This window comes from Anser cygnoides, chromosome 4 (assembly GCF_040182565.1).
Source record: "Anser cygnoides isolate HZ-2024a breed goose chromosome 4, Taihu_goose_T2T_genome, whole genome shotgun sequence".
In the NCBI taxonomy this organism is placed as follows: Eukaryota; Metazoa; Chordata; class Aves; order Anseriformes; family Anatidae; genus Anser; species Anser cygnoides.
Window position 1 is genome coordinate 3,349,780 of NC_089876.1, and position 26,732 is coordinate 3,376,511.

Consider the following 26,732-nt stretch of genomic DNA (forward strand, 5'->3'; position numbering starts at 1 on the left):
TCCCAGCAGCATTAAAGCTGCATTTCTTGTGCTGCTGAAGAAATCATCGCATGACCTGCTAATACTGCTGTGCAGCTCTGGGGACGTGACACAGCTAGTGGGAGCAGCATGGGGTGTCCTTGTGATTTGCTGTTTGGTGCCTGACCTCATGCCCTGCTCTGGGGGCCCACCTGGGACAGGTTCTAAAGACCCCCAAGAGGAGATGAAGGAGCAGATGTGTTGATGTAACACTCAGTAAAGAGTTTATCTAATAATGTCCCTTTCTCTTCACCTATGAACTCTCTACACTCACTCCAGCAGAAAACCTATAACTCAGATCAAGAGATGAAAAAAAAATCCTCAAACCACCAGAACAGTATGTTAAATAAATAAATAAATAAATAAATAAATAAATAATGATAATAAAAAAATCCCTTCCCATACCTAGTGCTTTCTTTGTGGAAACTGTGCTAGCACCCCCACCGAAATACCCCCTGTTCCCTGTCGGTGCAAGCTTGATGCTCTCTCCCCTCCTCTCTGTGGTTGCGCCTCACTTTTGCAAGGAGAGGTGCCAAAGGACACACGCTTGTTCCTGGCCATGCCCAAATGAGGGAAATCAACCCCAGGGCAGCCCTGCCTTGTTCAAGCACTTGGCAAACTCCGTGGGTTGCTCAGAGGTGCTACAGTCCTGCACAGCAGCACCACCAGGGCTTGGGAGGTTTTGTGTCCCAGCAAAAATTGATTGCTCCTTTTCCCACCTTATTTCCTTGGCCTTTTATACCCTGCTCAATGCATGCTGTCTGTGGCCTTTTCCTTTGCCATGCTGCTGCCACCCATAAGGGAGAGGTAAAATCTGCTGAGAGCCTCAGAAATGGAATAAACTTCACTAGAAACCAGCCTAAGTCTTCAAGGTAAGCCACAGGGACCAAAGCAAGCGGTGGGATGGCATCACAGCTTCTTTCCTATTTTCCCAGGAATATACTAGTTTCCCTCCAGGAGGCTTTTTCAACCCCATGTAGGCATGTCAGAAATAGGGGAAGATGTCCTCAGGGTGAGAGCATCTGTCCCTTGTGTGCCTGTCCACGTAAATCCATGCAAAAGGAGGTGTGCTGTGGATTTTTCTCTTTAGTTGAGTCCTTTGACCCCAGGTGTCAGATGCTTTATAAGTCTTTCTCATAAAAAAGATCTCAAATCCCATGACTGTCACCCATTTCTCAACACTCTAGAAGTCTGACCTGTAGGTCCCTCTGGCACGCAGGACCTCCCTCTCACCACTGTGCCTATTTTTTTGGGAGGAGCAGGCAGTTATGCTGATGAGCCAGCTGCAGCTCCAAGAGGCTTTGCAGAATTACGCCAGAGCCTGGCTTGGTCTCGCTTCTCTCCTGCCTGCCAAGCAATCACTGCTGAGGAGTGCCTTAATAAATATGCTTTACTCCAAGTGTACCTTGGATGCTGAATGATGACACACGGAGTGACCTCCTGGCATTTGTCTCTAGAGGAACGCAGATAAATCTCCTGATCCCAGCTCTGTGCCAATGGCTGCTATCTCCCAATTATGTATCAGGCCATGGAACATCACACGAATAGCCTGGTCGTTTCAGCATATGCATTTGAATTCTGGAGTATGTGACCCAAGATAGCAGGCAACAGGGCAGTAATTACTGCTTGCAGCCAGATAAAGTCTTTGACAAGTAAAAAAAAAAAAAATAGTTTTTCTAAGTGAACCATGCTCTTAAAACCAAATGGTCTTGGTGTGAGTGTGTTGGGAGGGGGATGAAGAAAAAAGTGTTAGGGCTGCTATGCTTGTATGGGGATCCCAAAAGGAGGCCTGGTGCTTCAGCCTCAGGTATCTGGAGGTGAAGTCTTCCATAGCACCCCAGAGGGTTTTAGGTATGTCCTTTACACTCGGAGGGCTCAAATCCCTCCAACCTACAAAAGAATATTCCTTGAAAGCAGGGCTTATTTGGCTCCATACACTGCACATAACCATGTAGCTACCCAAGGGCTAACTCCTAAGTTTGAGCCTTTTCTGGTGTATTTTGTTTTTTCAAATATCCTCCAAGTCTGAAAACTCAGAATAGCTCAGCTGCACTTGCCTTAGTCTGATAACCTCTTTAGCACCCTCTAAAAACAACTTCAAAGCATTAATGCACTACCATTGCTAACACCACCAAGTCCTATCCTGAGCAGAAAAGACAGAGCTCCCTGGAGTGGAGCCTGGGCTGATCTTGGATCCAGGCAAACCCATTTCAGATCTGCTGGCAGATCTCTGCACAAAGCATGTGGTGATGGGTAGGCAGAGGGTATCCGATTGTACTGGTGCAGGAAAAGATGACGGGACCGGGCTGAGGTGAGTCACAGGAGAAGAGACAACAGCAACAGCAAAGGCAATTAGTCAATCGGATTGCAGAAAGTGAGTTATAGATTTGTGTGCCTCCGTAACTCTGAAGATTGCCCGGAAGAGAAAAGGTCAGATTGCAATCGTTTCAAGTGGTTATGTCACTCAGCTTGTTTCTGGAAAGTGCAGTCCCCAAACCTGTGACGTTACCCCAAATTTCCTCTCTCACGAATTTCTCTCGTAGACCCAACCAGTAGCTCAGAGCCACTACAAGACGTTTCCTTGCAGCCTCACCAGGCAGAGGGAAGGCTGTCCCATTAGGGCACTCAGGGTACGTCCTTTCCCAGCTGATTGCTAACAGGGAACTATGATTGGGTGGACTCCTCCTGCATCCAGCTGAGTTTTATCCCTTTTGTGCCAGCAAAACAAACCTGAAGGAGCCAAAGATCACAATCTGCACCTCTCATCTCCAGCATATTTTTCACTGGTTTGAAATGTTGAGACACAGGTGGTCATCAGCTGTCCAGTGGTAAGGGGCTTAAGATTATGGAACAAAAAGCCAGGAGTGGAATAACTGAAGTACAACAAGCTGAGTTGGTCAGAACCTATATTGATTTATATGGCTTTCCAATTGCATCTGATTTCAGATACGCAGATTAAGTGAGTTTGGAAGGGATCTCTGAAGGTGTGTGGTCCAACCTCTACTTAAAACAGCACCAACAGATTTTTTCGGTGCAGACAGCAAAGAGAGCAGTGCTAATGCCTCTCTCTTCCACTGGGCTCCAACTGTCTAGTCAGGAATTTGGAGATTTTTCTAAATCACTGAATCAAGCAAGGCATTGCATAGCATGCCGTGGTTGAGGGTGACAAATTTTTAGCATCGACTGAAAGACATTACATTTTTAACAAATTCACAATATTCACCAGGTGAACTAAAAATACTATCAAATAAGCTTTTGCATTTAATCTATTTTAAAGATAAATAATTATTTATGAATAAAGTATACCATGTTTTCATGCATTTAACCCATACATGAGATAATGTGTACTCCTTTGGAAGTTCTGTTGCTTGGGAATATCTGCTGATAGAGCATCCTTTCAGCGAACTCACACCATGAGAAAATCACTCAGCCTCAGGGAAATGGTGCTCATGTGAATGTCATATGTAGGGGCATCCTAGGGTAAAAGGAACTGGTTACAAAGACTGGGGCAATGGAGCTACTGGGAAAGGGGGGACAAACTTTGCAAAGGTTGAAAATATTAAGTAGGATTTGAATTTAGAACTACTCTATTTCATGCTCATTATATAGGCCAGATCCAGTTTCTCTGACCTGAGGTCAAGGGTGGGACTAGATAATCTCCTAAAATCATTTCCAGCCCTGGCCATCTATATTTCTGTGAAGCCAGAATGAATCATGAACCCCAATGATTTTAATGTGAAGAGATGGAATTGTTAATGATCAGTGTTTGCAGAGTATGTCAGTATATGCACAGGGGTAGAAATCCAGATATCTGGTTTGTGGGAAATTTCACTTTGATATTTGCTTTCTTTCCAAAACAGAATGCAATAAAATTTAATGAAAATTTCTGAGGAACTATAAATTAAAAAAAAAAAATAAAATAAAATTCCAGGAACCTCCGATGCACACTGTTGTTTAAAAGCGATGTATCCCTGGAACCCTGAGAACCTCCCAGCTGAGGCAGAAGTGGTTGTTAATCTATGGAGACAACCATGCCAAGAGCCAGCCACCACTACATAGATCTGCACCGCTGGGCAGCTTCCCTCTTTTCAAGCCTCCCCAGCCACAGGACAGAGAAGATATGAAGCCCTTTCCCAGCTACTTTCCCTAGGTTTTCCCTGGTTTGAGTAATACATGAGATCAGGGAGTGGAAATCATACAAATCTATGGAATTTTTGAATGTGGGAATGTGGAGTGTATCAAAGTCTCCAAAACTAACACATTTGCAGCAGGAAGTCTTGAAGCACTAGAAAACCCTCTCTAGAGCCAGGTCACTCAGGGCTTCCAGGTTCCTTGTGCTGGATCCAGGAGTCTTCCCTGGGTGAGCCCAGAACTGCCAAGGTTTTCAGCCCACTGGTCGCATGGTAAGAAAGCCATGGAAACTTGGCATGACAGGGCTGCCCCGGGGCTGTGAGTAGTGATTGAAGTAGAGGTTGTTAAACCTGGGACATTTCCGCTCTGTTTTCCAACTGGCGTTTCCCAATGAAATCCTCCTTCTCTGGCCGGCGTCCATATGCGCTACTGGGGAATCTCGTGAGTTCGGCATCTGCTTAAACGCTTCTCTTACTTTGGACCATTGCACCCAGGAGAATGACGTGTGCTTTGCAGGTGTGCAGGAGGCTGAACCCACACCCAAATATTACAACAAGAAGGTCAAAGGAGACTGGTTTGCTTTTGCTGCTGGCTCTGGACTGCCTTCTCTCATGGCTGCCTAAATGGAAGAGGAGGGGAGAGGCTGCACAGATGGATCTTTTCTCCATCTTCATTTTAACCTCTGCCTACTGGTTTTCTTTTCTCGTTTCTAACTCCTCCTTCCTCACTTATGCACCACACCATTTCCCAGCAATTTAATGCAAAAGATGCCAATCAATCACCCGCAGGCAGTAAAACTGCCAATTTTGTACCCGGAATAGCCATTTTCAGGTTTGCAAATGCAAATACATACGGATTTGCACAACATGCTTGTGCTTTGCAGCAGCATGGATGCCATCAGACATTTCGGCCCTGCACCCCTGACTGCTGTAAGAGCCAATACTTCCACCCCCAGCCATGCTGGGTTGGACACAGAATGAAGCCGTTGATTTGGAAGAAAAGAAATGACGCAAGCAATGAGGAACAGAGGTCTCTCACCCTTGATCTCTGATGAGAAAGGAGGGCAGAATGCTTCTGCTGAGGCAATTCTACTTTCTGTTTGAAGAAAGTCCTTCTGGTTGTTGGAGATGATCACAAAATGCCTTGACAAATGAACGTTGTCAATCAGATTTTCCCAGGGGATGTCTCCCCACTCGGAATCTCTGTTAAGGTAACTTTTGGTTCCCTCCAAAATTACAACACAGAGATATTCTGCTGAGTTGCAGAACATCGTACAGTGACCCCGGGGAGGGGGCAGGGAGAAGAGCATGGCTGTCCCTCTAAGCCACATTCTCCAGATGACTCCCGGTCACTGGGGTGACATCCTGCCCAGCCCTTGCACTAGGCTATTTAAACAAGAAGGGGAAGGACTTGGGTGACATGAGATATTCCCCCAGGTGCTGGGTGACAAATCAGTCCGGATTCCACTGATGAACTCTGTCTTCAGGGAGGGGGTGGCCATTGGACTCGCTGAGAGATTTCCCCCCCGAGGAGACCCCAGGGTGAAGGTGGTCTCTGCCCTCCTCGTTTTCTGGGACATCCATGTGATCCATGTCCCTTGGTCATTCCTTTTGACCTCCCTTGGCTTGGTTCCCTCAGAGACTTCCCTGAGGAACAGAGGCCTGGTATCAATTAGCTGTACAAGACAGATGGCTATAATCTCCGCTCTGATGCCTTGGCACGGAGAAATCCCTGGATGCTCACTTTGAGAGTGAGGAAATGGTGCAATCTATGGCCTGGAGCTGCAGACGAAGTCAGGGATCCCAGGGGATCCTGAGAACCTCCGGGACCATGAACCTGCCCTTGTTCCTCACCTCTCATGGTGTAGGTGTCCCCACTGTGGCTCACGCAAGGAGGTGTGGGGGAAGATGTCAATGCCCAGAGCCCCAGAGAAAGACTTTGAGGTAACAGCAGGAAGAATTGGCTGCAAGGCTGAGCGTGACCCAGTGCCATTGACCAACAACCAGCCATGATGTGAAGGCATGGTTCAGTGAGGTCAGATGAGTTTAGGAGCTGAAAATCCGCTCTCTCTTTTCATGGGATTTCTTTGGGGGTGCACTCCCAACCCTCCTTGAGTTTTCCTGTCCACAGGAGCGTCGGAACCGGGTCATTTCTAAAACACAGAGCGCTCTGTAGACAGAATATGAAGTTTGAGCAAATTTCTTGTAGTGTGACAATGGGCATTGTCCCAAGGCACGGAAGGGGACGTGCTCCTTACTGCAGAGCATCTGTGCCCCAAACCATTCCTCCACCAGGGGCTCTAGCTCTTTGTCACTGGGAAACTTCTGCTTCCTCTCAGCAGCTTGCTTGTGCAATGTGCAAGCCAAGAAGAGCAGACGGACCCCTCCTGCCTGGTTTTGGGAGAGCTCGTGGGTGGCTGCATGGGTGGCTGGGTGACATCCTTTCTGGCTCTCTGCCACTAACAGTCCATGGGGCTCCTTTGAAAGAGGCCGCTTGTTGCCCTTGGAATAAACAGATCAACTAAGGTGTGTTTCAGCCTGGGACTTGTCCTCCAAAGGGAAATTGAAAATTGGGCACAATCAGGAAATGCCATGGTTGTTCACAGCAATACCATAAGCCCAGTTTGTTCTCCAACCTTAATCCCTTTATACGCAGAGATTCCCAAGAGCTTTCCAGGCTGTTCCAGGATCTCTCTCCTGACACCATGCTCATGCAGCCTGACAGAAAAAAAGACATCTGATAATAGCAGGGCAAAAATATATTGGTTGGCCATTTCATTCCCTGAGAAGTGTGCAAATTAGAGGAGACAAATGCAAATTTTCACGTAGGGCAAACTCATTAAATTGTTTTGGCCAAAGCAGATGAGAGAGAGAGAGTAATCTGAAAAGCAAATGCAAAGCTTCAGTCCTGAAACTTTTCTAAACCAAACTTTTCTTTCAGGATCAGGGGACGGGGATGCCAAAGTACTTTGTATTGGAATTTACTTATATTTATTTTTAGGAACCAAATCAAACATAATCAAAACACAAAATGAAATACTGCATTATGGATCAATTTGCAAAACAGAGTTTAATTTTCTTTTGTTGACCTAACGATTCTCTCTCTTCTTTCCCTAGATCCTAGACCTGCCAATGAAAGACCATTATCAACCTTCAGGATCTCCCTTGGGTGTTTCAACAAACTCATTATCAAACTTTTCACTGAAAACATGCACTTTTTTTTTCTTTTTTTTTTTTTTTTTTCCATGCATAATACTCTTCTATGCATCTGCTGTGAATCATATGTGAAAGTCCTACACCCTAAGGGTGGGCAGGGGTCAACACTTTGCACTGTTAAGGTCCCAAAACCAAGACAATAAATCCTCTGGAGTGAGGAATTATCCTTTTGATACACGAGTCCCAGCTCCTACACGCATGTTCAGGGATGTAACCACAGTACAAATAGGCTTTTATTAGTAGGAATAATAAATGAATTGTTCCCAAATGATCACATTCTTGTATTCTCTCTTTTGTTTGTTTGTTTGTTTGTTCTTGGTTTTCCTATTTGTTAATGGCAACAAACAGCTTGGTTTGCTTTTCATTTGTAGGCTTTTCTGCGTGGTTTTGAAGGCATTCCCTAATTTAGTGGAAACATCTGCCTAGTGGGATGCTTTTTGCTTCTTGCCAGTGCCTGGGGTGGTAGAGGCACAGCTACTGCTTAGCACTGCTGTCAGCCTTGGTGGTTTCTGCCAGAGTCTGCAGGACCCAAACTCCAGTTTACCTATCCAAATCTGGAAAGGTGTTTCTGCTTTGTGTAGGGAATGAAAGAGAACAAAAGGAGATAAAGATAACCAAGGAGAAGATGAAACCAAGGGAAAACTTGTTAGCAATGAAACTTTTCTGAGTGGCAAGCCCAGCACCAGCAGAGTCGGACAAAAGAGTCATTAAAAATGGGATGGAGACCAACAGCCACTAAGTGAGGAAGCATTCTAGCTGGTGAAGGAAGGAAACGAGCTCTGGGTACAAGGATCAGCACAGGTCCCAGGGAGACATCAATGGTGACTGCTGCTCACTGAAGAGGACTCTGGAGTGGCAGCTTTGTATCTCCAGTGTCAACTAGATCTGCCTCAACAGCAAGGGGGGTAGAGAGAGCTGACCCCAGAGCAGACACCTACACTCAGTGTCGTGCTCTGCAGGGCCATGAATAATGCTCATACCTTTGCCTGGATGCCTGCCAGATCTCTGAATGGGATTTTTTTTTTTTTTCCATTTTTGTGCCTGAGGGTCTGAGAGATGCTTGTGAAGACAGATGGATCCCAGGACACTTTTTGGACAGCATAGGGATAAGAGCAGGGGACAGTATGGCCAAGCATAAACACAGGGCATAACCAGGATGGAGATTCCTAAATTTTTCATCCAAGGGGAGCTTCTAACCCCAAGATCCTTTGCTTCCCACTGTGAGCAACGGTGTTCCCTTTCTCCTGGGTGCTGGTTGCTGGTGGAGGTATGAAGCACGGCCACCTTTATCACAGAAACTCTGCTTTAATGCAGCCCAGACTAAATCCCAGTGCCAGTTCACCTGGGAACTTTACTGATGGAATATTTGTTGGGAAAAGAGGGGGGGAAACTAGGTCCTGACACCATGTGTGGCTGGCCCAGTCCCTCTCTCACTCCAGAAGTGATTTCTCCTGGACCGTCACACTTTTTTCAAATGTGTGCAGTGGAATTTCCTCCTTGGTGATTGCAGTTTGGGACAAAATAAACACTCTTGATCCTCTGCAAGCTGCTGTATCCCTGGAGTGCAGGTCACTCCTGGAGAGGGAGAAGGGTGAGAGGCAGGGATTTGGAAGTGACAAGAAATAAATAGGGGGGAAGAAAAATTGACTTTCCCAGATCATTTTTGACCCAGTCACCATGGTGACCATAAGTGTTCAAGAGGCAGAATGACTCACATCTGGCAGTGGAGCAGCATTTCTTAATCCACATTTCAGCACTGGCTGATGGGACCTTGTGGCTTTGAGGCATGCCTCCTCCAGTGACCTGGGGAACTGTTTCCAGCTCAGTTTGACAGCAGGGTCCTTGGTGTAAGGAGAGCCCCTTACACCATGAAATGGCAGTGAACAAGACCAGCTCATGAAATGAACCATCTGGTACAATCCTGAGCACATACTTGGAGGTGGAAGGTGACATCTATTTGTTTAAGCAGTCTTCCTTGGAGATCTCTGTGGCATGACTCAGACAAGTCCGACCCCAATGTTGACTTAACAGTCAGAACATCAAGCACCATAGGTTCATGGTGCAGAGGACATTTTTCATTTTCATTTCAGACATTTCATTTCATAAATTTCAGAAATTCTCATTTTCATTTCAGAATTTTCATTTTCATTTCATTTTTCATTTTTCATTTCAGAGGATGTGGTGCAATGGACATGGTTCATTACAGAGGACAGCCACCCATGGATGGTGGGTAGCTGCCTCCTTTTTTTTTTTCCAGGTGGGAAGTGTGATCTGCCACTCCTGTTGCTAAAAATAATTTCAGCATTACCACAAATTACTGCTTGCCCTGACATTTTTGGCTGATGCAGCTTCAAAAGATTGAATCTGAAGCTGATTGTGAGCACAGGGTTGGTCTCCTAAAGCATCAGTGATCTTCTAAATAAGAAGAAATACATCTGGATCAGTGGAAGAACACGGATGATAAAGGCAAAAGGAAGCCCATTAGGAGAGATGAATTTTATCTTGTTCAGTGCAGCAAAGCAGAGGCTATAAGGGAAGAAGACATCTGACCACCTATGTGCCAGAAGGATGAAATCCAAAGAGAGAATAGAAATGCTTAAGCAAAAAGGTGATGTGGTAAAACAAAAAATGATTACAATGAGGCATGGATATGTTTGTGCTGCAAAAAGTAAATTATCGTATAGATCCAGAATGGCCTCCCCAGAATGGCATAGGTAACAGAGACCAAGGACAGGGACACACATGAAAATCAATAACTGATTTTGAATAGGATTGTGCAGTATAGTGATCTGCAGCAAGAGTCTCTGCTTTCACAGGGTGGAAACAGCTGCCTGCAGTACGTACCCATCAGAGCCATAGAAGGGTGCAGACTGGGGGAGAACCAGTGGGCAGAAGATGAAAAGCTATGAAGGGAGGAGGTACCTGAAGGACTGCCTTTGCACTTGAGGGATTGGTGGGCCTGATCACATTTCTGGCCACATGGCTCTCCAAAGGCTTGTCTGAATTCTGCTGTGAGTCAACTAGTTTTGCGTTGAGTGGTAAATGCCTATTTTTGGAGCAAATGATTTTTTGTTCTGTACATTAGGTTGTTAATTTAATCACCTGTGGTTTCTCTAAGTACACACTGATGGGTGTTCAGCAAAGAGTGCAGAGAGTAAAGAAACAGACCTCTTCCAGCTGAACACGTGGAATCAAACCTGACATGCTGATGGTCACATTCAGCGTAAGCACCCTCCAGCGAACCCCCTACCCTAGTTTCCTTTCATTCAGCCTCAGACACTGGGAAAATTCTGTTTTCATTGTAAATGCTTTCCCTTCTCCTGTCCTTGCAGCAGGATAATGAAACCACCCACGTCCCAATTCCCCTGCCCTTTTGGGGGAAGTTCACGGATCCATCCTGTAGGAGAGCAGTGGCCGTGCTGCCCGCTGGGGCTGTCAGGGGACACTAATGAAACCCAGGAGGAGCCTGCACGTTGTGTGTGCTCTTTGTGTGCTTCAGTTCTCATGTCTCAGCATTAGCACGTGGGCAATGACTGAAAGCTGTGATGGGACAAGTTCTGTGTGCACCAAAGTATACTACAGCCTTACTATTGCTACATGTCCTAAATGGAGAGAGTAAACCCACCACTGCCAGGTAACCCCACAATCTCTATTTAAGTTGTCCAGCTGCGTCCTAGTTGCCCAGATACATGCCCAAGTGTTGGAGCTTACAGGACAAACAGGGACAGGACAGCCCAATAAAGTCACTTAGATATTTTTCTTCTCTATCTCTGCCAGTCAGCAAAGATTAAGCCCTTCTTTGAAAGACTTTTCTATATATTTTCTACTATTCCTGCACTGAAATATCAGGTGTGTTTTTTAATGCATGGCAGCAATGGAAAGGAAGGCAGCCCGACTCCTCATAGGCCACTCTTGGATGGAAACAGCAGTCCCCCATTCATTTTTAATTTCAGGACACAGCTTCAGAGTTAATCTATGGGAGGGTCCATCTGAGGGGAACGAGCTGACACACCAAGATAGGGTACAACCTGCACTCCAGTTTATGGGAAACAGCAAGAAATATTTGCGTAGGCAGGTTACCAGAGGTACTTTCCATGAGGGTTTCTCTTGAATTTCTTGGGAAATGTCCCACAGGCAGTAAGGGACTCTGAGACATCCAGCTCACTTGCAGGCACCTACCCATAGATAGCTATACAAGAAGGCTTCACCTGTGAGTCTGGCCCTAACGCTAATCTCTTTGGTTATTTGCAAACCAGCAATAATTACGTTCCTTTCTTATCAGAGAGGCATGGATGAGAAGGGAAGCATTCAAGGAGGCATTCAAGGAAGGGGACTTGTAGGGAGCAGGATGGGCTGGGATGTGGTTGGATGCAATGTCAGAAGACATCTCTCAGCATCTACACAGCTATTTCATACCCTTTTGCCTGGGTGTGGGCAAAACATCAGAGTGCCTGCATGTTGATACTGCTGGGTGCTCTCTTGCCTGCACCATCCCTATGAATCCACCACTTAGAGCTCCTCTGGGCTAGAAATAATGTTAGCTTTTATACAGCACCTGACACTGGAAGGGCTGGAGCCTGTGACTAAAGCCCCTGTGCACTGCTAAGGAGCTAAGATCAGCCTTCAGAGAGCCCCAAGGTGCTGTAGCCACGTGCAGTCACTGAAGAAGAGGAACAATGTGATTTCTCCTAAATAACTCTGCTTCACCAGGGCACGAGGGCGAGAGGTGCAATATTTGGAAAACTCCCTGTGCCGTGCTCCATCCTCCCATGCCTCTGCATGCTCAGCTCTTAGCAAGGACGACACTGAATGCGAATGCTGTGACGTGCAGTTGTTCTGTTTTCTTTCCCCAAATCCCCAGCCCGAGTGCAATATCGAGGGAGGCAGACAAGCCCGTGGCAGGCTGCCAGATCGCCTTCACAACACATCCTCGCCGCTTTCCAGATAATTCCTGTGGAAGGCACCCTGGGAACAGAAATAGCCCATGGCTGGAAAACTTTCCTGGTGTCATTTGACAAGTCTCTCCTAGAGAATTAGGCTTTAAAGGCAGAGGTTCAAGAGCTGGCACTGCGTCTGAATCCAGGCCCTCTGCTGTCTGTGCTCAAACTAGGTCAGCGAGCAGCTGATGGGGTCTCCACTCTTGTGCTGACCATGTCTGTGTACCCTGTGCCTTTCCAATTGCATTTCTGAAATCACATTTGGGATGGATATGGTTGTCAGACCCTCCACCTGGGACTCAGATGAGGCAGTTCTCACCTAGGGCAAGAAATAACACCATGACCATCTTCACCAGGTAGCCTAGGGGTCTGAAATTTGCTCAGAGTCCTTGGGTTTGGGGCTAGTGCCCTCTGTGATCCCTATTGTTACCCATCGGCGGTTTCTTAGTAATCTGGGAGGCTGATCCTAGGAGATCCAAAGCTGGAAAGCAACCAGGGAGGAGATGTGTCATCACCCTGTGGTGGTGACCTCCTCCCCTCCCAGTGCCCAGCTCCAGACCATCCTCCTGCTGCAGGGAGGGTGCTCATCCCTCATCCCTCATCCCTTTCCTGGCCACGTTGCCCTACATCCCTCTTGGTTCATTGCCATGGGGAAGCACCACCATGCCATGAAGATGTCCCCATTCCTCACTGACTCTATACTGCCAATCACCCTTTTCTGACTTAGTTGTTATTTTCCCTCTAAAGTTTCTTTCTCTGTTAGCTTCCCCCATCTAAATTATTTCACAAAAGTTGTAGAGTTTGTCCATGCTGGACCCAACTCCAGTGCACCCCCCTCTAGCACAGGTTGGGGCCACCTTTTGTAGGGGGGGCTGCCCACTGCTCAAGCAGTCTTTGCATAATTAATCCTTACAGGGGAGAACTCTTGCAGAGCTTTCTCATGTATTTTTTCCCCATCATAGACATCTACTGGTGGATTTGCTGCATAGCTCTTGTTGGTGCTCTCTCATCACCTGAGACGCTGTGTTGCAAATTTTGCAGGAATATTTGGGCCTCTTTTATCCAGGAGATCAGGCAAGTTAACCCCATCAGCCATGCTAAATATACAAACAAACTGCCGAGCACATGAGGGGAAGGGCTGATTGCAGACCCTGAACCCAAAAGGCACCGAGCTGCTCACATCCAAGTTGCTGAAGGCTGGCTTCTAGGGCAGGTTTGTGTTGGAGAGCCTGGTTGGGGTCAGCTCAGTACTCGCTCTCTGCTCCTGATCCTCTTTCACTGAGTGTCATAAATGCACCCGCTATTTAGCAATGGGAAACATGGCTTGGACTTGTTTGGGGCAGAGATTTCTCACTGCAGGAACCCCTCACAAGTTTATTTTTCTTTTTCCAGCTGGGGAAAAAATAAAAGTTGCATTTCAGGGGCCTTAATGACAGAATTGTGAATTGCTTCACATCGGAAACTTCCTGGGAGGAGGAAATGCCCTCTCTTTAGCAAGTTGGCAGTTGGTTTTCTGCCACCAGACCTGGTGGTTCTCTGGCTCGGCTCCAAATGCATTAGCTAAGGAGCCCTCTTAGAGAAAGGCTATTCATTAGGAGCAGCTAAAAAGCCGGATCCTGTTCCAGCCACTCCAGTAAATCCATCCTTGGGCTAATCGCGCCCATAAATTACGGCGCAGGGAGAAGTACAGTCTTCTGTTTTAGCGTGACAATTTTTATGCAGCACTGGAACAGAGAAAGCAGGACGGGCAGAAGTAGCTGCCTGGTGTGTTAGCAATACTGGAGAGCTACCAAATGACTGTAGGTATGTAAGCAGTGCCTCAGTATCCCTAGCCCAAAATGATGATGAACAGTGCTGTCTCCTTCCCTAAGGCCATCTGTGCATGTTCCCCTTCTTCCTATTTAGTTCTTTGAACTTTACAGCTGCCATCACTGGGACAAGTTTGTCCCCAGCATACCTTGTGTGGAAAGATGTGAATTTTACCTCTGCCGCTCAGGCAGGTTTCCTCACCAGCCTGGAGAGCAGATGCTCGATGCAACTAATCAATACCCACTGGAGACATTATTTTTGCATTGTGGTGGCTGCGAGTGGCGTTGGAGGAAGCAGGATGAAGAGGGTATTTGGGGATGTGTGCTCAGCTGCAGGTGCAAAGGGCTCGGAGATCTCTGGATGGAAAGAGCTCGTAAAGATAAAGACCTCAGAAGGAAGAACTCATCACTCAGTGTCCCTAATGGCACTTTAAAGGAAATATTTACAGCACGTAACAGTGGCAATTAACGGCCAAATCAGAAAACATCTCTCCCATGAAAGCAGCCAGCTGCTGAACTTTAATACTGAAGCAGTTCCTCATGAACTACCCTTTCTTGCACAGCCCTAAACCGGCTCAGCCACAACCAAATTTGGAGCAGGTGGATGAACAAAAACAAGACCGTAAAGGACATTTGGAAGCACTCACATGGATTTGAGCATTAGGAGGGAGAGGAGACAGTTCTGTCTGGGGGCTCAGCCAGCCCTCTGGCATGGGGACCCCTCAGGGAACCTCAAAGGCCTGCACATCGAGCCTGCTGGAGACCAGAAGGGCTGCCAGTCCTTTCCAGAACCTCACTACCCTCATGGCTAGGTCCAAAAAGGTAGTTATGTCTTAAAATATTTGGACCTTAAAGACGATCCAAAATAGTAGTTATGTCTTAAAGCCACTGTGAATGGAGCCTGGAGAAGACCTGGTGGCAGCGTGGACATGCAAGTCTCCTCCAGAGAGGACTAGCCCTGAGCCAAGTGGTGTGAGTTCCTGCACTGTTTGGCTGGGGAAAGGACAAGGTTTGCTTCTTGAAACAGGTGTATTGATGTAGCGGGCATAGGCATAGTGACAGTGATAACCCCAACATAGCACCTTGATGTGAAGAACTGAATACTACATCCTGAACTTTACAGGGTAGGCGAGCCTACCTTTTTACAAAAAAAGATGTTTTTTTTTTTTTTTTTTTTCTCATGCAGAGAGCAAATATTTTATTAGTTTGTCACGTTCTTTGCTTTACAATTATGTCCTATGATAAAAAATTGTCTTAACTCCACTTCTCTAGTGAACACTGGTTTCCTCTGAACACATGAATGAATGGCTTCCAAACACTTTCTAGTATATCCTAGATAATAAAACTTCTAAACGAGTACTACTGAAGTTGCAAAGACTCAAAAGATAGAAAAAGTCAAAGTGAAAATTACATTTGAAAAAATTCCTACACTTAAAGAGCTAAATATCAGAATCATGCTCTATTGTCTCTGCAGTGTCCCTGCCAAGACAAGTGCAAGGAGAAGTGGGTGCTCGATTGAGTGATAGCTGAACAGAGCTGTTCACTGTCTCCTCATGGGTCAGTACGTGGCTCTAGGCTTGGCAAAATTACCCTGCTCAGCCCTGCTCTGAGGACAGAATTATTTGTTTCCTCATGGATATCTGAAAGTACTTCTCTCACTGAGGGGACAGATATTTTGCAAACATATATATTTTCCTTATCATAAATATCTTTCTTTTCCCAACTCTCTGAGAAGAGAAAGCTGCTTTAGAACCATTTAACCATCCTATCTACAAAGCAATGCCAAAATAAACCTATATTTTGGGTATGGGGTCCTGAGCCCTTGGCATTACAGGGCCAGTCATACCCTTAAAGCATAATACCCGTCAGATTCAGGTCCAGCTGAAAGTGTCAGACTTTGGCAAATCTGGCCCCGTATTTGCCTTCACAGTGAGGTTCATCTCAACTAGTTCAGATGTGTGCACCTCAGAGCTGGTGGTTTTTGGTCACCCTGAGGAGACACTGGTGCTTTTGGGATGTAACTGGATTAGACAGCAGCATTAGGATGAGATGAACTGCATCCTCAAAATCCTTATTCATTTTTGGCTACGTGGAAAGCCAAAGAGCAGTTTGCTGAGGGCTGTGCACTGTTGGCATCCAAAGCCAGGGACTGACCTGACGTTGGGAATGGGCAGTGCAGGAGACTGCAGAGGAGCTGAATTCCCCACCAGACCCTTTCGGGTCCTTGCTTTTAAAAACCCTGCAAGTTCCAGTCTTGCCAAAATGCTCTTCCCTGCCAACATCTCAGGAACGTGCTTTCTTCTAGCTGCGTGTAGCTTCATAGAAACTGGATATATCCTGATTCCTGTCCTGTCATGACATTAAGCACCCCCTGACCTCAACAGAGTAAAATATCAACTTTCTGTTGTGACAACTGGTACCGCTAGAGCTTTTTAAACTCCAAACTGTCCTTGTAACACTTCTTACAGGAGGAACTGAACACTGTGTTTTTCCCTGTCATCTTTCTCAGATATGGTTATCTCATTTTGCATCAGATTTGGCAGAACAAATTCAGCCTGTTACAAAGATATGGAATGAAAATCTTTACCTAATAAATAATATTTGGCACAAGAAAGTGGGACTTTATTCCAGAATGGTCCAGTAATCTTAGGAGGTACTATCAGCCCTGCCTAGAATATAGCACAATAATCCTATCAGGTGAAAATCCTGATTGATTGATCAGAAGATAATTTGGGTTGCTTCCCAAGGAAATACTTTCATTTTCTGAAGAGCCTTGAGCAAAAGTGATGTAGATATTCACTAAAGTGAGCACACCTCTAATTAAAGCCTACAGGTAGTACGAAGCTCTTACAGTGCTACTTCCTAACATGACACAGTTGCTAGTACCTAGTTAATACTGTTTGCTGTGGCAAAACCAATTAAAAACAAGCTGATTGCAGGAGCTTAAGAAACCACCTTGCATGATCATACCAAAGAGCGTCCCCACCCTTCCATTCAGTCTTCGTTACATCCCATTAACCAGATTATCAGAATTAATGAGTAAATATTTATCCAAATATGAATTAATGCAGATAGATCATGGTAATTAAGAGCTCCTTCCTGTAATATCCCGGACAAAGTTTTTTTTGTGTGCAAACATAATAAAACCTTCAGATGCAGCTTAATAAAGATGCATTTAATATTATATTGCACATTTTCGTATTAGTTCCAAAATTCCTGTTGAGAGATTTTATAACATCTTGCCCATTGAATCACAGTAGTTTTAAATTTTTCAATATCTTTTTTTTTTTTTTTCCCCTGTTTGTGGTACATCTATTATAGCAACTGCCTCCAGATGCGTCAAGACTCAGCGATATAAAAACAGACGTTTGGCTTTAAATAGTTTTGTTTGGTGGAGCAGTGGGTGGAATAGAAGCAGAGTTATCCCATATATAGGTCATGGGAGATCTGGGTCCTGTTCCCAGTCCCTTCACTGAGTCACCACGCTACTTTGGCCAAGCAGCGGAAGAGCATATGTTCAAACTTGGGTGCCCAAATTACATTTTGAGGTCCTTATCACTGCATCTCTTGTAACAAGGAAGACAACAAAAGCTGTATTACAACCCTCCATCTGTCTCTGGCCTTTGACATAGGGTAATGGGTAGGAAGGGAACCATGCACTCAACTGGGCTCCAAATAATCCTTTTTTGCCATCTATTTCCAAACACACATAGACTGTTTCCCTGTTGTTCTGCACTAGGGCGCAAGGAGTGAATTAACACCATCAAAAGCTTTGGCTGCCCAGTGTAGCCTCTGACTGTTGTCTGTGTGCCAGCTTGTAATTCCCTCCTAGGCCCTTCTGAAGGATCCCAGCATGTTCTCCCTGGAGGGGAACCCAGCTCACAAGCTGCTTTTCCATGGCATTATCTTTAGATAGATGCAATCAATGGGGATTACTCATAGCCATGTCCCCTGTGCCTGGGCTATTCCTCCAATGCTACCCCAGTGCTCTGCACCCACCCTGACTCTCCCACGTGTCCCTGTGCCTTGCCAACACCATGCATCCCAGCTATCATGCCCTACAAGTGACACTCTAGTAGGCTGCAACAAATCCCTAAAGTTATTGCAGACACTCTGAACTGGGGGAAAAAAAAAAGGCAGAAATCACATTTTCTTACTGATTAAACACCAGTATATTTTTTCAGGGAAAACAATGGTTTTGTCCTCATTACAATGCTTTAGGAGCAGGTCAGGAATGGTTTGGGGCCAAGTGATCTTTCCTGGAGAAAGGGAGATGGGCTGGAAGATCCATCCATCCCCCATGATTTAACTATTCTAATTTGCTATGAACCCATTTGATGGAAACATCCTGTGGTGGAAAACAGATGAGAAGATTTTTGCCTCTTGGTTCGGTAATATCCTGTAAATCAAATTGTAGCCTTCCACCAAGGAGCTTTTGAGACTCTGGGTCTGTGCCTTTGCTGGCATTTTTAAGGAATGTATGGTTCCCGTGGATCAGGATCAACAGGGAACACTTGACAGATGGAAGAGTTCATTGCCATTGCTCTGCTTCCAGTTTGAACTCAGGCTTTGATTCCAGTTCAACCCAATATTCAGTCAAAACTCCTTCTCCAGGCCATAGGCAATTATCCCAAAACAGTTGTACATTGCTTTTTCCATGCCAATTCTGCCACTTTCACCACGACCCAAAAAATTTCAGGAGATACAAGAGACTACCCTGTCCAGCTAAGTATTTGAATGGTGTGTCTTTCATCCTCCTCTTAAGTCCCATTTTTGATCGGGTCCTCCTGTGCACAACAAAATTAAAGAAACTTGGTGTTAAGAGGAATTGTGTCTTGTGGTGGGTTTTTAGGGAGTATTTTCTGGGGTCTAACAAAGGGCCGAGCTCACTCTGCAATCTTCCATCAGTGGGGAAGGGTGTGTAAGTTCCCACTCATTTGCCTATCTGCCCATTTTTATGAAACTTGTAGGAATTCGATATATTGGAGACCTTTAGCACTTTCTTGAAAGCAATTGAGATTGATGAAAGAGTTTAACAGATGGTGGGAAAGGGCTAGCATGCACACAGGCAAAGAGCAATGACATAAGCCCTTGTTCCCTTAGGAAAACATGGCAAATGCTCTTCTACCAGAATAGAATTAGATTCTCCTATCACAACACACTTGGTCTCATCTGAAATGTGCCTCTACCTACACTGCCCTCCCATCATTCGTTTTACAAAAGACAGTTTCCAAAGTCTGAGCAATGCTATGTCTCTGTGAGCCCATCTTCTGCAGAATGTTTTGTGAAAGGACTCCTTCTGACCTGTGAGAAATAGTATCTACAAAAATAATTTTGTTTTGGCTTGAAAAAGACCTTTCTTAACCTGGTTTGTTTAGCAGTTGCCTTTCCTTCAGGATGCAGGGAAAAAAAGCCAGGACACTATTTTTTTAAATCATAACTGGAAATAAGCACCAGCTTCCACTGCAGACACTGGCAAGTCACTGCTCCAAGGCAAACGTAAGAGCAGTGTTTTGCTTGCAGTGAGGGATCTCTCGATCTCTTCCTTGTCTGGGTAACCGCTGCTAGTTGGGGACAGGTTGGAGGGAGTCTTGGCTTGTGGGCTTCGCCCTTGTGTGGCACCAGCTGTGGGTGCTGCTGTGCCTCTGTCACACCAACCTGAGTTTCTGACCAAATTTGAAGGATAACAAATATGGGAGCCCACCACCTAGACAGGACTACACCTGCTAACAATCAAGAGCCATGGAGGGATGTAAATCACCATCCTGGGTACTGGCTGGTATACCCCAAGGGGTATATTTTCTTCTTGGGTGCTGCTGGGGTAGTGATGAAGAGGGGCTTTGCCTCCACTCCTCAGGTGGTCCCATCTGGGGCCCCACACCCTCTTTGGATGCTCCCTGGGAACAGAAAATTGGATGGGGAGCAGGGCTCCATCCCTCCTCCTATTCTTACCTCCTCTTGCATCAGCTTGGAGAAAGGAGATAACTATTAAGGAGATAACTATATAACTAAGGAGATAACTACTTATGGGTGTTGTGGGGGGGGGGGGGGGGGGGTTCTGGTTCCTTGGCCCATTGCATAAATGTCTACTGAAAGGACAAATTCAGCCCCTAACTTTTAGCAGGATTTTCCATCAGCAGAATAGCCAGTGAAGCTCCTATGGCTGTGCTTCTTAAAGGAGATGTCATGTGTAGATTCTCCAGTGTCAAATAAAAGATTGACCTGACACAGGGTTGAGCTTCTCCTCACCTGGCTGTCGTGCTTCCATTGGACTTAAAAAAATCCAGTCTACCTCTTACGTCTTTACATATACTTACAGAGTAGATACTGTCAGCCAGATAGTTGTCCCTTTGAGGGTACTTTTGTACCCTCTTCCTCTCAAGAGGCAAATTAATACTATAATTCATCTTGTCCTGTGGAGGATGTCCAAAATAGTTCAGGGGAGTCACACCTTCAGGCACTTCCCTCAGAAAGATAAAGGGGGCTTTGGACGAATAATCCTGAATTACTTCATATTGGTGTTAACATTGCTCCAAAAAGGAGCTGGACCTTCAGAGGACCCTTCCAGCCAGCATCTCCGTGATGCTATGGCTAGCTGAGATGGAGGTACTTATGCCTGAGACACCCAAAGTGAGATGAATTTTACCATAAAAAAATACCCTTAAACACCTGGCCAACATCTCTGAGAAGCCTCGTGATGTTCTCTTGATGGGTCTTTGCTAAGCAAAGAGGAACCCTGGCAAAAAAACACACATCCACCAAGCAGCACTCCAGATGAAGCAGTTTAGCAGAGCTCTACTGCACACCCTGCAAAAGGCACAGCCCATTAGGGTTGTCCTGTAATTAGGATTTCATCTTTTGTTGAACAACCCAGCTGCTTAAAGAGTCTCATTAGCTACACAAACTGTTAATTGTGCTAAAACTCCTGGAGATGGCATCTTATGCTTGGAGACACGTATCCCAGACCCAAAAGCGAGCTGAATTATGCAGCTGATAAACAGCCTGTGGAAGGATTTGTTAATTTGAGCTGATTTAAAGAAGCATGTTTGCAGATTATTCCAGCACAGAGAAAAGACTGACAACATTCAGTGCATCCATAGGTCCTGTGGTCCTGCTATTTAAATTTTTTTAGTTATTTCAGCTTCTCAGTGCAGATGCGATAAGTATTCCTTTTGTGTAGCCCAAGTGGAAGCTATTTTGCAGAAAGAGGCACAGATGTGTGCAGGCTGACGCCGACACCGGGTGACAGAGCCAGTGCAGACGCTCTGATTGCTAAGTCCACGCTAAGCAGAGCGGGCAGCCTTTTTTTCTTTTCAGTTGACAAATTTGCTTATCCCTAAACAGCATATTCAGGCAACAGGCAGTCAGCAGGATAAGTCAGTCACTGATAACTTCTTACAAATTCATGACAAATAGAATGAACAAGAAAGTCAAAACATTTCATTTTGATATTTTCAGAATAAAATAGATCACATTCATTTCATTTTAACGTGACAGCTCATTTTGAAATATAGCTGAGAGTGCTCATTTTTAATAAACACTTATTCACCCTTTTCTTAAATTGAGACAATATGTTTCACTTAATTAAATTTTTGTTTCCAACCAGTGTTTCATTTCCATTAAGAATATTTATCAATACTATTTCCAGTAGACCTGAAATACTTTCTTACAAGTTAGTCTAACAAGCAAGTAAAAAGGCAGTTCTACATAACCATTTGCAAACTTCTTTCCAAGGAGAATTGGCCCCAGCCTATTTCAGTTTATGGATTTGTAATGAACTTTACTGATTTCCCTCAGTTTCAGACCCATCTTATGAGCTGTAAAATCAGAGATTAGACCTTACAGAAGTTTCTGTTCTCTTCCTAGATAGCAATAAATGATTCGCAGGTTTGAATAGGAAACTGCAATTAATAAAAGGGAGGCGAAATCAGAGGCAGCATATTTTTTAGTCATAAAATAAATGAACTTTTGCTGTGTTTATATTATACGTATAATACAGCAGGAAGTAAAGATCAAAGCCATGTTTATAGAGAACTTGGCAAGTTGCACACTTGGAGGAAGCAAATGGGTTCACAGGAGGTACTTAAAGAATGAAGTTTGGATTTTTAGCTGGTGTAAATCATCATTTTCCTTTGACATAAGTGCAACAGTAGTGATTTACATCAGTGCAGGGGCTGGTTCAATGGCTTCAAGGGGGGACAGATGAGGTTAAAAAAAAAGTATTTTTTTCTATGGAAAAGTATTTGCCTGGTGCTTGTTCTCCATTTACAAGTACTAGAAATAATTCAGAGGAATAGGATCCCCCGATTCCCAGCTTCATTAGCTGCAAGGTATAAAGGTGGCAATGAGGTTTGGAGATGGTTCCTGCAAAATTGCTCAGCCAAGGAGGCAAGTGCCTGGGGCTGCCCCGAGAGAGCTCAGCCTTCAGCCACACTTCCAAAGCTCTCTGCAGGCTACAACAATCTCCCAAGCCACATGAAGTTTGAAAGGGAAACTGAGGCACAGTCAGATGGGATTAGTCACCTTGGGTCTTGTAACGAGAGAAGCTCACCACAGCCCTGCAGCTCCCTGCCTGAGGTAAACCACAGCCTCCTTGCTCACACAGGACAAAAACCCTTAAGAGATCTGAGATAAACTCCCCAGCCACCACGCTCAGCCAGAGAGTGCCCGAAGGAAAGAGATGCAAGAAGGTGCAGCAGCCTGGGGAGACCAGACACCTGACCCACCACCCCAGGGACACCTCAGCATCCAAGGCTGCTCTGGTGCTGGTGAATTATCCCTCCGGAGGGCAGGATGGTGCTGAGCAGGCTCAGCGAGGTGTCTAACAGCCCTGGGCTCCAGCTGCCCCTAGGGACAGAGCTGTGGGGCTGGAGGGAGACCCAAAGCTCAGCGGGTCAAAATAAGTCTTTTGGTCCTCATGCTCTGTTGTTATTGACTTGACTCGAGCAAGAGGGTTTGAAATATCTGAGAAAAAGTGCAGAACTAGCTGCAATGCCTCTCTGCTGGCTGGTGTACGTGGACCTAGTAGTATGGCGGGCTGTGGGACGTGCAGGTCCCACCCTGCAGATGGTGTCACAGACCTCCCTGCTTTGCTGAGCTCTGTGCAAAGGCCATCACCTACATTATAAAGTTATTTTCACACTTTTTTCCTTCTCCCCTGGTTTAGCTACATCACTCCAGAGGGTTAATCTGACGACTGTCATTATTTGAGGTGGTGATGAAGAGCTCTGTGTTCCCTGCACTTTTTTGGTCCCGAGTAGCTCTGGTGCTGGAGGGGGACATTGCCTTGCGCATCACGTCCCCTTCCCACTGTGCCTGCTCAGATTTCTCTGCACATTGAGGGCTGCATCCTTCTCACTCGGGCAAACCAGTGTGCTGGGGCAGAGGTTGCTAAAACTTCAGAGCACAACCTGGCAGAGAGCCCCAAATGAGCACTCAAGGCATTGGCATCTTGGCAGGGTCAGGAGCTGAGGGCATGACTCCCATGGGAGGAGGAACAGCCCTGGGACATCACCAGGACCCTTTTAGGTAAGACCTGGTCCTGCTCCAGGTCCCAACACAACATCAGCATCCTGGAAAGTCAGCGGGACTTATATTTCAGCCTCTGACATAGCTCTTGGAGGGGTTAAACCTCTCTTATCTCCAACATAATTGCAGCAGGGGTGGGAGCCCTGGGCACACGGGGGCAGACCCAGGTGCTCTCCCCAAAATTATGAGGATGGGAGGCCAGGGACAGGGACTGCAAGGCTGTTTGGGGACCTCTGTGTTGTAATTACACTCCTTTTGAAACAGAGCTGCTTCCTGCCTCCCCAGCCCGAACTTCATTAATTAAAGTGCTGAATGCAGAATAAATTCATTAAACCAATTTTTTTTGTTGCTTTTTTATTCATTGGCTGCTTGCTTTGATTGATTATGTGACTCTGATTAATAAATATTGAACGAGCGTTAATTAATTGAATTCAGTCATTGCTGGTTTCTCCACCTATCCATTACCTATCCCTCACCTCCACGTGTGAATTGTGTCCTGAAAGGTGTCCCAAGGATCAGGTCCCCAGGGCTCTGCCACGGGGCTGGGCTGGGGACAGGATCACTTACCAAAAGGCAGGACGAAGAAGAAGGGGAACCAGCAGAGGATGAAAACGCCCACGACGATGGCGAGAGTCTTGGCCGCCTTTTTCTCACGGGAGAACTTGAGGAGCCGCACGGAGAGGGAGCTCCTGAAGTTGTGCCCCTTGCTCCGGGTGCTGGAGAGAGGCTCCTCCAGCACGCTGCGGCAGTGGATGCGCAGCACCACCTCCATGGATTTATTCCTCTCTTTCTTGACCCCCGCCTCCAAGCTCCGGGTTGTCCGCCTGGCCACCACGTAGATCCTGAAGTACATCACTAGGATGACCATGAGGGGCAGGTAGAAGGAGAAAAGGGAGGAGAAGAGGGCATAGCCTGGCTCTTCTGTGATGCTACAGATGCTCTCGTCCGGTGGTGGCGGCTCCTTCCAGCCCAGCAGCGGCCCGATGGAGATGACCATGGAGGAGAGCCACACCACCACGAGGATGACCCCCGCCTTCCTCTCCGTCATGATGGTGGGGTACTTGAGCGAGTACTTGACCCCGATGTACCTGTCCACGGAGATGATGCAGAGGCTCATGATGGAGGCGGAGCAGCACAGCACGTCCACCGCTGCCCAGATGTTGCAGAAGATGCGGCCGAACACCCAGAAGCCCAGCACCTCCAGGGTGGCCGAGAAGGGCAGCACGGTGGTGCTGAGCAGCAGGTCGGCGATGGCCAGGTTGACGATGAAGTAGTTGGTGACCGTCTGCAGGTGCCGGTTGCAAGCCACCGAGAGGATGACCAGGATGTTCCCCACGATGGCCGAGAGGATGAAGGCGGCCAGGAAGACCCCGACGCCCACCGCCTGCACGTCCAAGGCGAAAGGCAGCGTGGTGCCGTTGCCCTGGGGGGGGTCGTCGCCTTGCAGCCCCCAGGACCGGTTGGCACCGCTCTGGCTGCCCTGCCCCGTCCTGTTCCCACTCAAGCTGCCATTGCTCAGCTCAGCGAAAGTCATTGTAGAAAAGGTCCGGGCTCCATGGAGGGCGAGGAGAAAGCGATGCCGAGGCGCAGCCCCCCCGGCATGATCCCCAAGGCCCCCTCCAAGACTCGCTCACCCCCCTCCCCCCCAAAAAAAACCCAAACAAACAAATTTTGGGGCAAAGCTCAGCCTTCCCCTAGGCGGGATGCCGGAGGGATGGAGGCTCGGCTCCGAGCCCCCAGCCCTCTTCAAGCCGGGTGGCAGCGCTGCCCCCCACCCCGGCAGGGCCCTCCGGGGGGGGCAGCCAGGACGGGGCCCCCCCGCTGCCCTCGCATACTCCGGGGCTGCGCCGGGCGAGCGGGCGGCAGCGCTCGGCGGCTCCGTTCGCCTCCCCGGGAGGGCTCCGGGAGGGGCGAGGGGAGGGATGGAGGGGTAAGGGGTGGGCCGGCCCGGGGGTGTCAGGTGGAGGAGGAGGAGGAGGAGGAGGAAGAGGAGGAGGAGGAGGAAGAGGAGGAGGAGGGGACGGGACGAAGCGAGCCCTGGGGCAGGGCGAAGCCGGCTGCAGAGCCGGGAGCTTGCAGAGGACGGAGGAGAGATGTTTTGTTTTTTTTTTTGGGGGGGGGGGGGGGCAGGGACCCACTCGGGGGGATCGGGCACCCCTTGGGGGGTGCAGGCAGCACTGGGGGGGCAGGCACCCCAGAGAGGGGGGCAGGCACCCGGGAGCCCCCGTCCCGCCGCCCGCCGCCGCCAGGGAGCAGCAGAGCGCAGGGTTTGCCCGGCGGAGCGGTGGGTGCCCCCCCGGGGGTCATTTTTTGGGGGTGGGGGGGGAAGTTTGGGGGGTTTGGGGGAAAGGAGGGTCTGAACCTTCTCGCTGGAGACCCGCAGCCGCAGCTCCCGGCTTCTACGCCCCACCAGGCGGCTGCTCTGCAAGGCTGGAGGGTGTCCCCCCCATTGCCCCCCCATCCCCAGCATCCCACCAGGAGGCTGCCCTGCAGGGCTGGTAGGTCTCCCCAAACCCAGCATCACACCGAGAGGGTGTCCTGCAGGGCTGGCAGCCCCCCTCTCAGCTTCAGCATCCCACCAAGAGGCTGCCCGGCAAGGTTGGAGAGTCCCTTTTGTGCCCGCCAGCCTTGCAGGGCTTCCAGCGAGCATCCTTTGCGTGCCAACCCTGGGCTCCCTGTCCCACGTCCCAGCACCCTGCCCGCTTTGCGAGCATGGGGTGCCCCTTGCCAGTCCCTCGGAAAAGCAGAAGGGATGATCAGTGCCTTGTGTTCAGCAACAACGTGTGATCGGCAGCTCCCTGTCTGCAACTTAACCCTCTTGCAAGACTTCGGAACGGCAGCGTGTGATTAAAACATATAGGCACATACTTCTGGATAATTTAAACCTTTATTTTATTATTATTTTTTTCTTTTTCCCACTGATAAAGACAGATCCTGTTTACACTGATTTCCTCCCAGTGACCCTGCTCTTCTGCCTCCATACGTTGTGATGGGGACTGACCCCAGGGCTGAATAGGGGCTCAGCTGCTTTCTACTGTACACAGGAAATATTTCCTTGGAGTGTGTTTATCCATGATTTTTCAACTTTTCTTTCT

General features: G+C 47.3%; 1 protein-coding gene across 1 annotated transcript in view; it reads right to left on the bottom strand.

Annotated features, from left to right (window-relative positions):
- Positions 1-25,561, bottom strand: part of ADRA1D (adrenoceptor alpha 1D) — a 44,377-nt gene extending 18,816 nt beyond the window's left edge. Inside the window, exon 1 of the mRNA XM_013182224.3 lies at positions 24,205-25,561. Coding sequence (XP_013037678.1) covers positions 24,205-25,171 — 967 coding nt within the window. The 5' untranslated portion in view covers positions 25,172-25,561. The remainder of the gene's footprint in view (positions 1-24,204) is intronic.
- Positions 25,562-26,732: the final 1,171 nt, after the last annotated feature.